Source organism: Cyanistes caeruleus, unplaced genomic scaffold (genome assembly GCF_971803275.1).
Source record: "Cyanistes caeruleus unplaced genomic scaffold, bCyaCae1.hap1.1 HAP1_SCAFFOLD_81, whole genome shotgun sequence".
NCBI classification, from domain to species: Eukaryota; Metazoa; Chordata; class Aves; order Passeriformes; family Paridae; genus Cyanistes; species Cyanistes caeruleus.
In genome coordinates, this window is record NW_028255891.1 from 2201500 (window position 1) to 2215718 (window position 14219).

General features: G+C 54.7%; 1 protein-coding gene across 1 annotated transcript; it reads right to left on the bottom strand.

The window, feature by feature from the left end:
* Window positions 1–6157: 6157 nt before the first annotated feature.
* LOC147646753 (maestro heat-like repeat-containing protein family member 7) lies at window positions 6158–12332 on the bottom strand. Its single transcript, XM_086873082.1, has 16 exons — window positions 11649–12332; window positions 11391–11549; window positions 11057–11121; window positions 10798–10947; window positions 10460–10608; window positions 10008–10155; window positions 9573–9760; window positions 9346–9483; window positions 8952–9066; window positions 8642–8779; window positions 8252–8428; window positions 7960–8115; window positions 7700–7801; window positions 7227–7329; window positions 6890–6946; window positions 6158–6600 (listed from the first exon to the last, which is right to left on the bottom strand). Exons 1-16 carry the CDS (start codon window positions 11770–11772, stop codon window positions 6401–6403), a joined length of 2169 nt encoding a protein of 722 aa, XP_086729208.1. The 5' UTR covers window positions 11773–12332; the 3' UTR covers window positions 6158–6400.
* Window positions 12333–14219: the final 1887 nt, after the last annotated feature.

Genomic DNA, 14219 nt, shown 5'->3' on the forward strand with positions numbered 1-14219 from the left:
CCAGTGCTAGGTGTAGTCTTTCATGCACAAACAGCTGGAAATCTTTGGACAAATCTGGCAATCCGAACGCCGGAGCAGTTGTCAATGCCTCCTTCAGTTTGAGGAAGGCCTCCTTCTGTGCTCTGCCCCAGGTAAACGGCTGCGTCTTCTGGGCCTCGTCCAGGGCTTTTGCAATTTGTCCATAGTCCATGATCCACAGGCAGCACCACCCTGTCATCCCAAGGAAGACTCGCAGCTCATGCACGTTCTGGGGTTCTGGAATAGCACAAATAGCTTGAATACAATTAGTACCCAGCTTACATTGCCCGTGTGAGATTTCACATCCCAGGGAAATCACACTCTGCCAGGCAATTTGTGCCTTTTCTTTCGACTCCTTATATCCTCCCATTCCCAGCAGATTTAAAATTTCAATTGGTACCTTTATGCAGGTTGTTTTCTCTTCTGTAGCTATCAGTATATCATCAACATACTGTAACAGCAGGTATTGTTTTCTCACTACCTGCCCGTTCTCGGTGCAAATCTCCAGCTCCTTCCCCAGCTGGCTTCCAAATAGGGTTGGACTGTTCTTGTATCCTTGTGGAAGTCGTGTCAAAGTGAGCTGAGTTTTCCTTCTGATTTCTGGATTTTCCCATTCAAAGGTAAACAGTTTCCTATTTTTTTTGTCAAGGGGTGTGCAGAAAAAGGCATCTTTTAAATCAAGTACAGTAAACCATTTCTATTTCTCTTTTATAGATGTTAACAATGTGCAAGGATTAGCTACCACTGGGTAAATATCTTTAGTTATTCCATATATTGCTCTCAAATCCTGCACTAGTCTTTATTGGTCAACACAGAAATTTGGGCTCCAGTGTTAACTACAAAAGTAAAAAGTGGATGTATAGGACCCGCTATTATTGAGAAACCGCTCAGACTATTCAGCCTAGTCTTCACAGAAGTATGGAGAACACCATTTATTTCTATCTTCAGCACACTTTTATAGGGTTTTACAGGGTCCCCGGGCTAAGCAAGTTACTCTTGGTTAATCCACACAGGTTTACATTTTTTCTCTTATACACAAGGATGTTGTTTTGCTTCATTCTCTCTGCTTCAGGAAAGTTTAAGGACATGAGCCTTTAATATCACGACTTATACCAAAGGCTGGTTTGTGCAGACAGGCCTTTACTAAAATATCATGCCCACCTTCTCTTCAAATATTCTCTACACACTATTGCTGTAATCAGTATGTCTCCAGTTTTGTTATTTCTAGTGAGCATTTGAAATAAAAGCAACCTCTGCCTCTCTGCTCACCCATGAGAGGCACAGTTCCCAGTTTCGCTGATTCTGAGGCTCTTTGGGCTCCACTCCCAGAAGCTGAGAAGGAGACGGCTTTGGCTCACAGCCCAGAGCCTGTGGAGCTGTGCTGGGTTATCCAATGGGGCATTCCATACAATGAACTTGGGACAGTGCCAATTAGAAACAACTTCACTCAACTTTGAAGTGAGAAGCCATCTACTACCTTGCTGGGGACCCCCTTCTTTATCTCCAGTGACCACCAATACTGGCAGTGAGAGATTTCTTTTCTCTTGTCTGGGTTTTCCTTAAGAGAACCAATGCATCTAACACCTTTGCTTTCTCTGATTTTTCTTCTGCCATTTTTACAGGTCCATCATTTCTACTGGAATGAATTAGCTCTTTTGGAGGGTAAATTTGATTCAGGACAGGGGTTTCCCCCTCTTCTGTTTCTTTTAGCGAGTCAGCATTTTTGAATTTTCATCCTGGAGGGCTGCTCGCAACAGATGGATCTTACTCTTTTCTTCATTGAATTGTTTTTGCAAAATTTCAACTAAGTTTTAGAAGGAGTCTATTCTAGTTCTATCCTCACTTCTTTGCTTAAAGCCAGTTTTTAGAGCTGCTGTAAAACAAGCTCCCAAAACTGAGCAGAGTAGAGTTTGATTTTTGCCCAGTTTAAATTTTCTTTCACCTTGTAAAGAACACACTCTATCAATCACATTTTCCAAATTAAACCAGTAACTAAGCGCCCACTTCTCCCCTCTTGGAGAAGGTCTGGCATTGTGTTTTGCTAACAGAGCATAAAATGCAGCTTTAACTTCTGCACTGCCCTTTTCAGTCATTTTTACAAAGGGAAAACCACTACAGGGAGGTATAAACTTCAATTATACACACACACACACACACCCACACACACACTGCTTTTTGCTTCCCTGTATGGGTAAAAAGACCAAATCTGCTCGGGAGGCACTCTTTCAGTTTAAAATTCTGATTGTGTCTTTGCTACACCAAGCACTCAAAATTCACACACACAACAACAACAAAAACATTCCCACCCTTTTGCACTAAGAGATCTTTTGTGAAATTCTGCAGACAGAGCCCTCAAGTGAGTGTGGGGTGCTTTTCACCTCGGCGTGTGCAGTTTGCGGGAAATTCGAGTTGCCCCCCTTGCTTTCTAGACACCGCTCACTCTCTTGGGAGTGTCGGGCTGGGTGCGGCTGGAGCAAAACATCTTTCCCCTAATACAGACTGCACAACAAACCTGCAGCCCCTTCTGTCTGTCAGAAATCCTGTCCGTGACTCCAGTTTAAATGTCACAGTTCACTAATGCCAGTGGGAGTCGCGAGAAGTTTGTTTGATCTCAAAGGGCAAAAAGGACACAAGGGATTTCAGTTGAAATCACAACAGCAATAATGTGCCTTTATTTTAGTGATAACAAGTGTTATGTGATAGAGGAGAGGGAGAGAGAGAGAGAGAGAGAGGAGAAAGAAAACAAAGTAAAGAAAGAGAGAGGTTATAGCTACCAACAGATGAGACAGTGTCACAGGGGTCTTTTTCCGTGGGGAGATCTCACTAAAATTAATTTAGCCTTATGTAATTCTTCCCCAAAGTGACCTTGTTTCCTATGTGCTAATAAGCACCCCAAAGGAGAAGTACCTGCTATGAGAGCATTGCTGCCCAAAACCCCTTTAAGCTTCTCCATGTCACAACTACAGTACACCACAAATGCCGAACCTGCAACGCTTTCGCAGTCGTCTGACGGACGGCGCCCAGGCAATCCCAACAGGAATTCCTTTAGCCCAACCAAGCGCAGCTTTTGCTGCGTCTTATTGGCAGGCACCCAAACCAAAGTGAAAGCACCTTACCTCTTCTCCTGGGGACGCTGTGAGCAGCGCAGACGGTCGCGGCCGATGGGCTCCCCGAGAATCCCTCGGTGCCGGCTGGAGCAGGATCGGGTCGCAAGCTCGCTCAGCAGCACTCACAAGGTCCCATCTGGGTCACCAAAATGTTAGAGTTCAGGAACACACATCACCACACAATGATTATATGCAGGTGCTTTATTGAAGAGCTCTGGGTGTCAGGGGTACACAGACCCAAATCTGACCCATCTTGGTTTTGAGTTGAACATGTTTTATACTGTATCGTTATACAACTTAAATATTAATTATTAAACTTACATTATTCTATTTTATGCATTGTTTTTACCCAAGCATGGATTTCTCGTGATCCCACCTCAGCCCCCTAACATTGTTCCTCATGTTCTTTAAACAATAATTATATCTAATCACATCTAACAATTCTATCATTTATCATATATTGATTACACAGGTGCAGTTTCACATGATCTTTAGCAAGCACAAGGCCTAACATTTCCCTGGGCCTACTTTTCCCAGGGCTTGCCAAGCCTAAATTCTTTCTGAGTTCCTGAATTTCCTAAGATTTTAAAGCATCTTACGATCACCTCCAGACACAAAGAGTCTTGCCTGAACAGTCAGAGAGCTACATCTATTTTTAACTGTAACTTTTATAAATTTTTCCAGAGCCTGCTGGCTGTGTTCAAGGTTTTCTCCCTATTTCCTCCCTAGTGCACATTCTCCAGAAACTCTGCTTTTACATCCTTTTGCATTGATTAAAGTTACCTGCAATGACGAGTCAATCCAAACCCTGGGAAAACTCGAACTTAAATGTGTACCTAGGCAAAATATTTACCTCCCACATCTGAAGCCATGAGCTGCCAAGTACTGTCCCCACTGTCATGCCCTGTCCCCTGGGGCTCTGCTGATGCCATTTCAAAGGGGTTGCCAATGAAAACAAGTTTGAATATTTTGGTAGTTTCCACATTGGCATTCAAATCCTTGACTAGATAAATCACAAGTCAAGATTTCTAGGATTCTTCCATGCCAAAGCTGTCATTCTCACCCTGGATTTTAGAGTGTCTGAGCAGTCAGACAAGGTTTTAGTTTTAGACACTACAGACAAAGTCCCTGCTGTTCAGCGATCCCATTCCATCAGCATATAGTCCTGATGATTCCTTTAGGCAGGAGCAGCAAAGGCAAGAATGAGCAAAACAAGCTGTTCCTGTGTTCTCATGTCCGGCACAGCAGTAACTGGGAGTTCAAGAATGGATTCAGGAGACAATGGGTGCACAGGGAGCCACCAAGACTTTGGGATGCTGAAATGGACCAGCCTGGTGTCTGTGCCCGGGCTGCACCGCGCTGAGCTCCAACTGGACAATCTAACAATGGTTGAATGGACACACCATGGGCCACTGGAGACTCCTACTCCTAGTTCTGTGAGCTACACTATTCACCTGTCATTCACCAGATGATTTTTTCATCTTTGCTTGAAATCCAGGAGAGGAAAAGGTCAACATGGAAAAGTGTTCTCCCAGTTCTAGTGACAGCTGTGCCTGCACACCACCTGTGCCCATGGAAGTGTGCTTGGAGACTGCATGATGTTGATGCTACTTTGCAACACCAAGTGCTCAGGGATTCTGGGATTGCCCAAGTGGAGAGCAAAACTGAGCCGTGTAAGTCCCTGCTTTTTTTCAGCGCATGCTGCTTCTTCCTTTGTTCCAAGCAAGTCCAGGATTTGGTTTCATGTATCTTTAAGGTGCCTGGACAGAAGAGAGGGAGGGCAGCTGCAGCACAGACCTCCTGCCCCATCAGACTCTCTCTCTCTATCTCTCTCTCTCTCTCTCTCTCTTTCTCAGGATGGCGCCAATGCCGCTGCCTTGGGACACCTGAGTGTGGAAGGCGAGCTCGGCCTCAAGCACGGCCATCCAAGTCAGTCACGGGCACAGGCTGCAGCTGAAACTGGCAAGCGTTGTTGTAAGGCTGCAAGTGAAGAGAAAGCCATTGTGGCCAACTCTGCTGAAGCCTTTTGCCAAAGCAAAGGCAATTGTGCCCACAGCCTCCCCCTGTTTGGCACCCGGCTGCTGCGGACGCCTCAGCGCGCAGGTGCCGACGTTGGGGCTGCTGCTGTTCCTGGGCACACTCTGCTGCTGTTTCTGTGGGCTCCAGAGCCGCTTGGGCAGCAGCCACTGGGCAGCCCTGCCGGAGGAGACATCGCCACGCTCCCCATGGTGGCAGCAGCTCTGTGGGCCCCGAGCTCTGTGTCAGGGGGGCCTCGGTCACAGCAGCGTGGCCTGGGCAGCCGCGAGGGCCCGGGCTGGCCGCCAGCCCTGCCTCTGCCCACTGCCCCTTCCTGGAGGCACCCAGTGGCCGTGGCCTGGCAGCACCCCCTGCCCTCCATGTCCCCAGCCAGTCCAGCCTGGGCACCTCGGGCTGTCCCCACCCTCCCGCTGGAGTGATGTCCCAGCCTCCAGGCCTTCTGCTGCAGGCCGGGGGGACATTTTGGGGAAGCACCGGAGCAGCCGGGTGTCAGGGACCAGGAGGCTGCCCAGGGGCTGCTTATGGCCTCTGACACCCAATTCCTCAGGGCTTCCCACCACCCCGGCTCCTCCAGGGCCTTCTGTCCCCTTGGAACCTCCTGCCACCCACTCCCTCACACATCCCCCTCGTGCCTTCCCACTGCCTTGTCCCGTCTGGGACTCCGCAGCCCCTCATCCCTTCACGGCCTCCCAGCACCCCGTGCCCTCAGGGGCTCCCCCAGCCTGGCCCGGCAGCAGCGCCGCAGCCCCACAGGAGCTCCAGCAGCTCCTCAGCCATCACGGCAGCAACACACGGGCAGCAGGACACAGATGGCGCTTCCTGCCTGCCACAGGGCTTGTGGCTTCAGCACAACCACCAAAGGCCAAGGGGCTTCTGGCCATTTCCCCTGCACCAGTGCATGCCCCGGCAGGTTGCTGAACACAAGAACCCTTTTCTCTCTCTTCCCCTATGCCCCACACACCCTGGGCAGCAAAAGAAAGGTCTTGGGACTCTTGTGGTTTATAACATATCCTATATTATTTACATACTAGATGGAAACGAAACGAAGAAAAGAATAATCTCTATGAAAAAAAAAATAACAGATGGCCCATGTGGCCCCAGAAGATAGAGCCTCTCAGCCCTAACATATCCTATATTATTTACATACTAAAAAGAAGAGAAAATAGGAAAATAACAACCCTTATGAAATAAACAATCCTGGCTGGCCCATGTGGCCCCAGAAGACAGAGCCTCTCAGGTCAGCGCTGACCACATCTCCAGCAGCGCAGCCAGCCCAAGCCCGACAGACGAGGCCGTGTCCTCCATGCCCTGAGGATTTGGTCTTGCATCCTCTGCAGGATGGAATATCGGGCACTCTGGATGGCCCGGAGGACATACAGCGTTTCAAGTGCCAGGTCTGACACGGCACAGCTTCTGTCCTCCGTCAGGCGTTCGAGGGCTGCAAGAGAGACGAACAGAGCTACGGTCAGACCCCAGAGCTGTGGGGGCCCAGCGAGAGCCCCCTGCCAGGGCCATGCCAGCCGGCTCTTGCCTTGGCCAGGAGGGAGCAGGGACCAAGGGGGTCAGCCCGAAGCTGCTGGCCACAAATGCCCCACGTGGCCCTGAAATCTCGCTGTGCTCTGCCCACGCCGCCCCTCATCGGGACAGGGAGCAGAGCCCTCCACAGCCTGGCCAGGGCTGCAGCTGCCCCCGACAGCCAACACTGTCAGCCTGCTGCCGTGGCTCACCTCTGCACAAGACCTGGAGCTCTGCCTGCTGCCCCCTCAGCTGCTCCCCGGCCATCCCTGAGAACACAGAGCCTGTCAGGGTCCCAGCAGCACAGCTCCCTGCCAGCGGCGCTGCCAGCCCTGTGGCCACACGGCCTCCTGCCCCGGCAGGGCTCAGCCCGTGCCCTTGTGGCATCCTGACTCAGCCCAAGGGCACGGCTGCCAGAGGCCGGCAGCAGCAGCCCCGAGGGCAGCCGGGGCTCCAGGGCGCCGGGCCCGGGTGCCGCTGCCGGGGCAGCAGCCGGGGCTGGGGCCGAGCTGCGGCGGGGCGGGGAGGGAGCCCGGGCTCGGGACTCACCGATGACCCTGATGGCCGCCGCTCTCAGGGTCTCCTGTGGGTCCTGCAGGTACTGCAGGGCCCGACGCAGGTGCTCGGCCAAGGGGATCCTGTGGTCTGCCAGCTGGAGAGAGCGGCAGGAGGGAAGGGTTGGTGCGGGCTCTGCCCCTCGGCCGGGTGCTGCTGCCTGCGGCTAGCCCCGGCCTCCCGTGCCCGGCCAGCCCTGAGGCCCGGCCAGCAGCCGCTGGCGCCGGGCTCTGGAGGGGGCAGAGGGCCGGCTGCTGTCCGAGGAGCCGCGGTGCCGGCCCGGCCCGCAGCCCCGCTGGGCCGGGGCTCCATCGGCACCCGGCTCGGGGCCACAGGGGGCTGGAGAAGAAGCCGTGCGGCCCCCGGCTGCAGCAGTGGGCAGGGGCACAGCTGCCAGCCCCACACACTGAGCACCGGGGCCAGGGGGCTTCTGTAGCTTGAGGCTGGGACTTCCAGGCTGTCCTTACCACGAGCTTGGCAAACTTCCACAGCTTCTCCTTCCTCACAGCTTTCTCCAGGTCTGGCCTCTTCAGGAAGTGAGCCGCGCGAAGGAGCGTTGTCCGAGAGGCCTGGGGAGCAGCAGAGAGCCGCAAATGGCCCCACAAGGCAGGGCACAGGAGTGTCCCAGTGCCAAGGGCTGGAGGAGGCTGCAGCCTGCAAGCCTGCGTCAGGGCAGGAGGCAGCTGAGCCCCCTGCCAAGGCGCAGCAGCAGCCCAGGAGTCCTCACCTCTGCCACATGCCGATTCTCATCTTGGCAGTGGAAAAAGAGTGGGAGCAGGCTCTGGTACACTCGTTCCTTCAGGGGCTTTCTTCCTTCTTCTTCTGCTGAAGACATCACTCTTCGAAGGAGAGACATGGAGAGCAGCTGCACCTGGCTATCAGGCTGTATGAAAGGAAGGAAGGAAAAATGACCTTATCATTGGCTTCTTATGGCCCACATCGGCACAGGTCTGCAAATGCACAGGGCACAAAGTGTCCGGGCAGCAGGCAGTGGCTGTGGCTGGGGCACAGAGCCTTACATTGTCCAGGAGTTTCAGGAGCGGCTCAGCCAGCTGCAGGGCCCTGCGCCAGGATATTGGGATGTCTTCTTTCAGGAAAATATGGCTCAGAAGAGCAGTGCTCATCCTGGCCACGTCACTGTCCAAGTCCCACAGGAGGTGCACTAGTCTTCCTGTCAGGCTCTGAATTCTTTCGGCCTGTGCAGAACACAAGTGTGTGAAAGCCCGGGCAGCTGCCGCAGGGCCCAGAGGCCAAAGGGCTGTCCCAAAGCACTCGGGCAGCTGAAGCAGGAGGCAGGAGAGCTGGGAGGAGCTGCCTCAGCGCCCAAGGCAAAGGCCAGCCAAGGCCAAGTGACAGCATTGCCCAGCCTCATGCTGCCCACACGGCTTCAGCTGCTGCCCCCTTCTCACCATGGAGGGACGGTCCTTTAGCAGGAGGAGAGCCCTGAGAACCTGGTGATGCATCTCTGTGGAATTGTACCACAGGTACTTATACAAGATCTCCATTAGGCTGTCACCACAGTCACTCAAGTCCAGGCAATCTAGGAGCTGAAAGGCACAGGGCAGTGAGAGGGGAGCCGGCCGGCAGGAGCCTGGAAGTGCGCAGGGCTGGGCCCAGGCAGCAGCACAGGGCGCGGGTGCCGTCCCAGGCAGCTGTGGCTGTTCCAGGGGACAGGGCTGGCAGGGAGCTGAGCGAGGTAGTGCTGGCCATCAGGCTCACCTCCACAAGGAATGCCATGGCAGAGACATCCCAGAGTGGCAACGGTTTGCTGAGCACCTCAAGCAGGTAGCTTAAGATGCTTTTGCACAAGTGGGCAGATGCACGGCGCATTACCCTGGAAGGCGGAAAATGGCAGAAAGAGTCTCAGCAAGGGTGCGAAAAGCCTCTCCCAGGACTGACTGACACAGTTGTCCTATTGCCCCAGCACCCTGTGAGGCGATTTGGGCCCTTGAGATGTGGCTGCTCCTGGACAGGTTCCTCTCGCAGCCTTTTGCAGTCTCCTTGGCCATCCCTCGGTGACGAGGCCCTCAGGCCCATGGCCACGGGGACTGTGGGGGGGCATCCCGGGCAGGGGGCACAAATGCCAGAGGCAGTGGGGAGAAGGGGGGCTCACCTGGCCAGCAGACCCACGGCATAGTGGTGGGTGTCAGCACAGAGCAGCGTGTCCCAGCCACGCTTGCGTTCCATTGCCACCACCACATGCTCCAAGTGGAGACTGCAGAGCAGGGCCTTCAGGGTCTGCACTGCAAACCTGTGTGCACAGCAAAGCCCAGGTGACGCTGGGAGCGCTGGCTCCGAGGCTGGGGAAGTGGCAGGGACAGGAGGAGTGGCATGGAGCACCTGTTGGGGCTGGTGGAGAGGCCGTGTTGCTCCTGGCATTCCTTCCAGAAGGTATGGACGTCCTCTGTCATATACAAAGTACTGAAGTACATTTGGAAGAGCAGATGCACGAAGAGGCGGGGGAAATAGACTGTGAGGATCTGTGGGCAACAGGGCCCCTGGAGGATCTTCCACATCACCAGAGTTGCCTGCAGAGGACAAAGCAGCCCGAGACAGCGCTCAGTGCCGGGGCGTCCGTGTGGCAGGGCCTGAGCATGGCAGGGAGAAGCCGGGGGAGACACGGGGAGCAGCGGGCCTGGTGGCCCTGAAGCTGCCCCTAGGCCAGGTTTGTGGCCAGTGCCTGAAGCAGGGAGATGCAGTGGGGGAAGGAGGCAACAGAGCTGCTGGAGAGGCGGCCGGCCTTGCGGTGAGCAAAGGCCAGCTCCCGAAACTCACAGTCAGGGAAAAGACAGCCGTCTTGTCCCCATCAGAGGTGCCCAGGTTTTTCTGCGGCCAGCTCCCCACCACATTGATGAGGAGCGGTGTCACTTCCTCTGAAATCCAGGGCGAGAGCAAGATGGTCGTCCACATGGCCATAGCAGCTCTGCGGGGTCAGACACAGCACCGTGGGCTGGGCAGCAGCGGGGAGCTGAGCTGGCCGCCAGCTCTGCCTGTGCCCACTGCCCCTGAGCGGCAGCAGCAGCCAGGCAGCCCAGCCCTGTGGGGACAGGCCCCTGAGGGGCAGGATGGCAGCACGGCAGCGGGCTCGGGGGCCAACTTTGTAGCAGGGCTGGCAAAGGGAGCAGCCAGAGGGCCCTGGAAGTCTGTGTTGCTCACAGCCCTGGGCCGGGCTGTACAGGGTGATGGGCTGGGGAGCCCTGAGGCCTCGGGGCAGCTGGGCCCCATACCTGTCACACGTTGGGGCCACCCGCAGGAGAGTGATGGCCACATCATCGGGCTCTGCCTCGGCCACTTGCATCAGGGCCCAGTCCATCCTGTGCTCAGCAGCCGCATTGGCCATGAGCCACTGGTGGATGTACCTCACCACGCCGGGCACCTGGAGAAGGCACAGGGAAACTTGGAATGCTAGCAGAGGGAGTCAGCAATGTGCCCAGCTTCTTCCCCAGACAAGTGCTTCTCTTCCAGCCCACTGCCATGGCCTCAAAAGCTCCAAGTGAGCAGCAGGCGTGGCTTGGGAAAGCCAAGCAATTGCTGGAGGATCAAAGGCTGGCCACAGGCTGCTTACTTGCTCTGGATTGAAAAGAGCCGTCTCTACAAGCAGATCCAGCTGGGCAGCGCTGCTCTGTTCTACCAAGACCTCTGAGGATGCTTTGACCTCAGTGTCCATAGGTCTGGTGTCTTCCTTGCCAATTCTCTTGATGTATTGGTAAAGAAACTGTAGGAGAAGGGCAGGAAGGCAGGGAAGTTGCATGGAGTGCTCCAAGTGCGGTGCTGGGCTGAGCAGTGCCAGCAGGCCCAGTGCAGGTGGGGATGGCTGCAGGTACCTGCGCTGCTCTGCGGAAGCGGCCACGGGCGGTGTCCTGCTCTTGTGTGCCGTCCATGGCTGCATCTGGCAAAGAGCAGCCAGAGCTGAGGGGCTGCAGGAGAGGCCGGAGAGCACAGCCCAGCCCTGCGTTCCCCAGGCAGGGACAGTCCCGGGATGCCCCAGGGAATGCAGCACGGCCACTGCTGCGGGGGCAGCCCCAGCCCCTTTTTTGTGCTGTCCATGGGTGTGTCTCCACAGGACAGTGTGGGATGGGATGAGATGGGATGCAATGGGATGGGATGGGGCCAAGATGGCCGCAGGCACCAGCCCTGTGGCCCAGCTCTGCCACTCACCCTCCTCCAGCGGCTGCAACTGCTGCACCTCTTCGGTCTCTGGTGCTGGGGCAGCTCCAGGGCCTTCTTCCTCGACCTCCTCCTCCTCCTCCTCCACCCAGGCCAGCTTGGGGACTCTTGGGGGTCGCTGCTCCCTATCTTCTTTCGGACTCTCCAATCCTTTCCATAGGAACAGCACCAGGGGATGGCATGGCATGTAATGGGATGGGGCCAAGCTGGCAACAGGCACTAGCCCTAAGGCCGAGCTCTGCAACTCACCCTCCTGTGGTGCCTGGAAGTCCTGCACCTCTTCAGACTCCTGTGCCAGGACAGCTCCAGAGCCTTCTTCTTCCTCCTCCTCAAGCCAGGCCAACTTGGGCACTCTTGGGGGTCGCTGCTCCATGGCAGTGACTGGATTTATGGCTACTTGCAGGAGAGATGGCTCAGAAAAGCTCGGAGTCAGCAAGTCCTGCAGTCGTGCCTGGAAGGCACCTGCAAGACTCAAGTCCTGGCAAGATTGCAAGACAGCGAGTCCTGCACTTGGGTCTTGAGGGCTCCTGCCACAAGGACAGGAGGCTCCTCGACAGGGATTGTGGTCTGGTCTCAAGGGCAGAGACTGCAGGGATGGGCGACACCTCGGAAAAGCTCCGGGTCACCAAGTCCCACGGTCTGCCCTCAAGAGAACCTTAAGAAGGAAGGCTCAGCAAGGCCACAGGTCAGCAAGACCTGTGGTCTGGCCTCGAGGTCACCTGTAGGAACAGTGCTTCAGAAAAGCTCCAGGTCCGACACAAAGGAGTGCGCTGTGCGGGGGCTCCTCACAGCACCGCTCTGGCGCGTCCTGACCCGTCGCGTGCACCGAGCACTGTGGCGTGGCCCTGTCACCGCCAGCTCCTATGTCAGCACGTGTCACAAAGGGCCCTTTGACATCTGCTCCCGTTGCCACCATCCCACGGTGACCGTGCTGCAGCGTGTCACAAAGGGCCCTTGCACACCCTGCCCTCTGCCCTGGGGCCGCCCCCATCCCCCCCCCAAGTGGCCCAGCTTGGAAGGAATCCCTTGCCCAAAGTGTCTAAGACAGCCTGATGGGATCTTTAGGAACAGCTTGTTAGAAATGAAATGGAGGCAAATTTATCAATAGGAATTTTATTGAAAACTTTGTGAAATTTACTCATGGAAATGTCTCGGTGTTGAGAGACAGGTGTCTGCTAGGGAGGGCAGGAGCCTCCCTTGGAATGAAAAATGTAGACCCCCCTCCCTCCAAATTATGATAATCCTGAAATCAAGGGGCTCTCAGGCAGCGATCTGGGGATAGGAATGACAGTTCTTTACTAATATTTATAACCAGGCAAACAAACAACAATAACTACAGCGTTAGCAAGAAAACAGAACCAGGGACCCTGTGACAGCTTTCTGGGCTGAGACGGGAAAGGATGGAGGAGAGGCTTTGTTTCACAAACCCCCTCAGGTTGGCAGTCAGTGCTGGTGCTCCTGCAGGGCTCTGAGGAACACTCAGCTGGAACAGCAGGGATGAGCTGAGATCCCGGGCCAGTGGCTGAGGTGGATCAGCAGCTCCGTGGCGGTGGCTGGCACTGCCACACGTCCCGGCAGGACAGGGGGTGCGAGGCCACCAACGAAGAGGGAAGAAGGAGAAGAAGCAGCAGCTCCATCTGGGTGATGGCAAAATTCCCATCTCCCCACCACAACAGCTCTGCACCCAAAGTGTTCTTCTCCGAAGCTGAAGAAGACACCAAACTGTCCCCACCCTCCCCTTTTCCTGCCCCCTTCCCCCCCTGGGCCCAGCCAAACTCTTTATCTTTCCTCAAGCACACACCAGGTACCCGCAGTTAAGTTTTCCCTGCAAGTCATGAGTAAAAATTCCACAGGCAAGCCAGAACTAAATAGAAAATAAAGGACACCTAACCCCCAACACCTGTAAGTTGTATCTTGAGAGTCAGCCAGGATCTTTGTTTGCCAGAAACACCTCTGAAGTTTAATCAAGGCATTAGTCATCAAAATTATTTTGAAAATTTAAAGATCAAAGTAGCCAAAATACTCAATGTAACTAATTGCTGGGTATGTTCTCAGCTCAGGTTGGGAGGAATGGGGTTCCCTCGGAGGGCTCACCCTGTGGGGTGGCCAAAACTCTGTCAATGGGCTCTGACTTGTAACGGATCCAGTGCAGGGACACTGACAGAAAACTGTGCTGTGGAACACAGGAATGCAATTATCAGTTTTACAGGATTGACTGAGATTTCCCTTCAGGAGAAACCAAGCCCTGTTCTAGCTGGAGGCCACAATGTGAAAGGATTTCTGTGCTTTACCATCACAAGCTTACTCCTTCTTTTTCCTCACTCTCATTCATGTTAGGAACAATAATTCTGTTGTCCATGGAGCTGGCACCTTTTGAATTCCAGAATAATGTCCCCAAGGTCCTTTGCTGTTCAGCTTTACCGCGCTGTCTGTGGCTAACAAGGCTTGCTGGGGTCCTTTTCCCTTCGGCTGGAGAGGTGCCGGGTCCCAGTCCCTGCGGGACAGCCAGGCTCCTGGCTGGAATTGGTGTGGAAGTCCCTCAGGGTCACATCAGCCTTCACATGGAGCCCCGTGGATCTGAGCATTTTCCAAAGGGGCCATTGGGGCAAACAGGGAGATTTGGTCTGGCAGGGTCTGTAAAACAATATCCCATCCCATCGACTTGTTCTGGCAGAGAACACTTGGCTGCAGGGACATATTCCCATTGTTCCTGCCCAGGTCTCAGGATTCAAACAGTGTTGTCTTTGCCCAGAGCTGTTCCTTCAGCTGCCTTGGGAGGGCCATTTGGCCTCTGGACCCACACTCTGGCTCCTTTATTAG

Coding starts and splice junctions, on each gene's coding strand:
- LOC147646753 (XM_086873082.1), bottom strand. CDS start 11,772: ATGGAGCAGCGACCCCCAAGAGTGCCCAAGTTGGCCTGGCTTGAGGAG. Junction 9,761..10,007: donor CGGCTGTCTTTTCCCTGACT/GTGAGTTTCGGG, acceptor TGTCCTCTGCAG/GCAACTCTGGTGATGTGGAA. Junction 8,780..8,951: donor CCATGGCATTCCTTGTGGAG/GTGAGCCTGATG, acceptor TGTGCCTTTCAG/CTCCTAGATTGCCTGGACTT.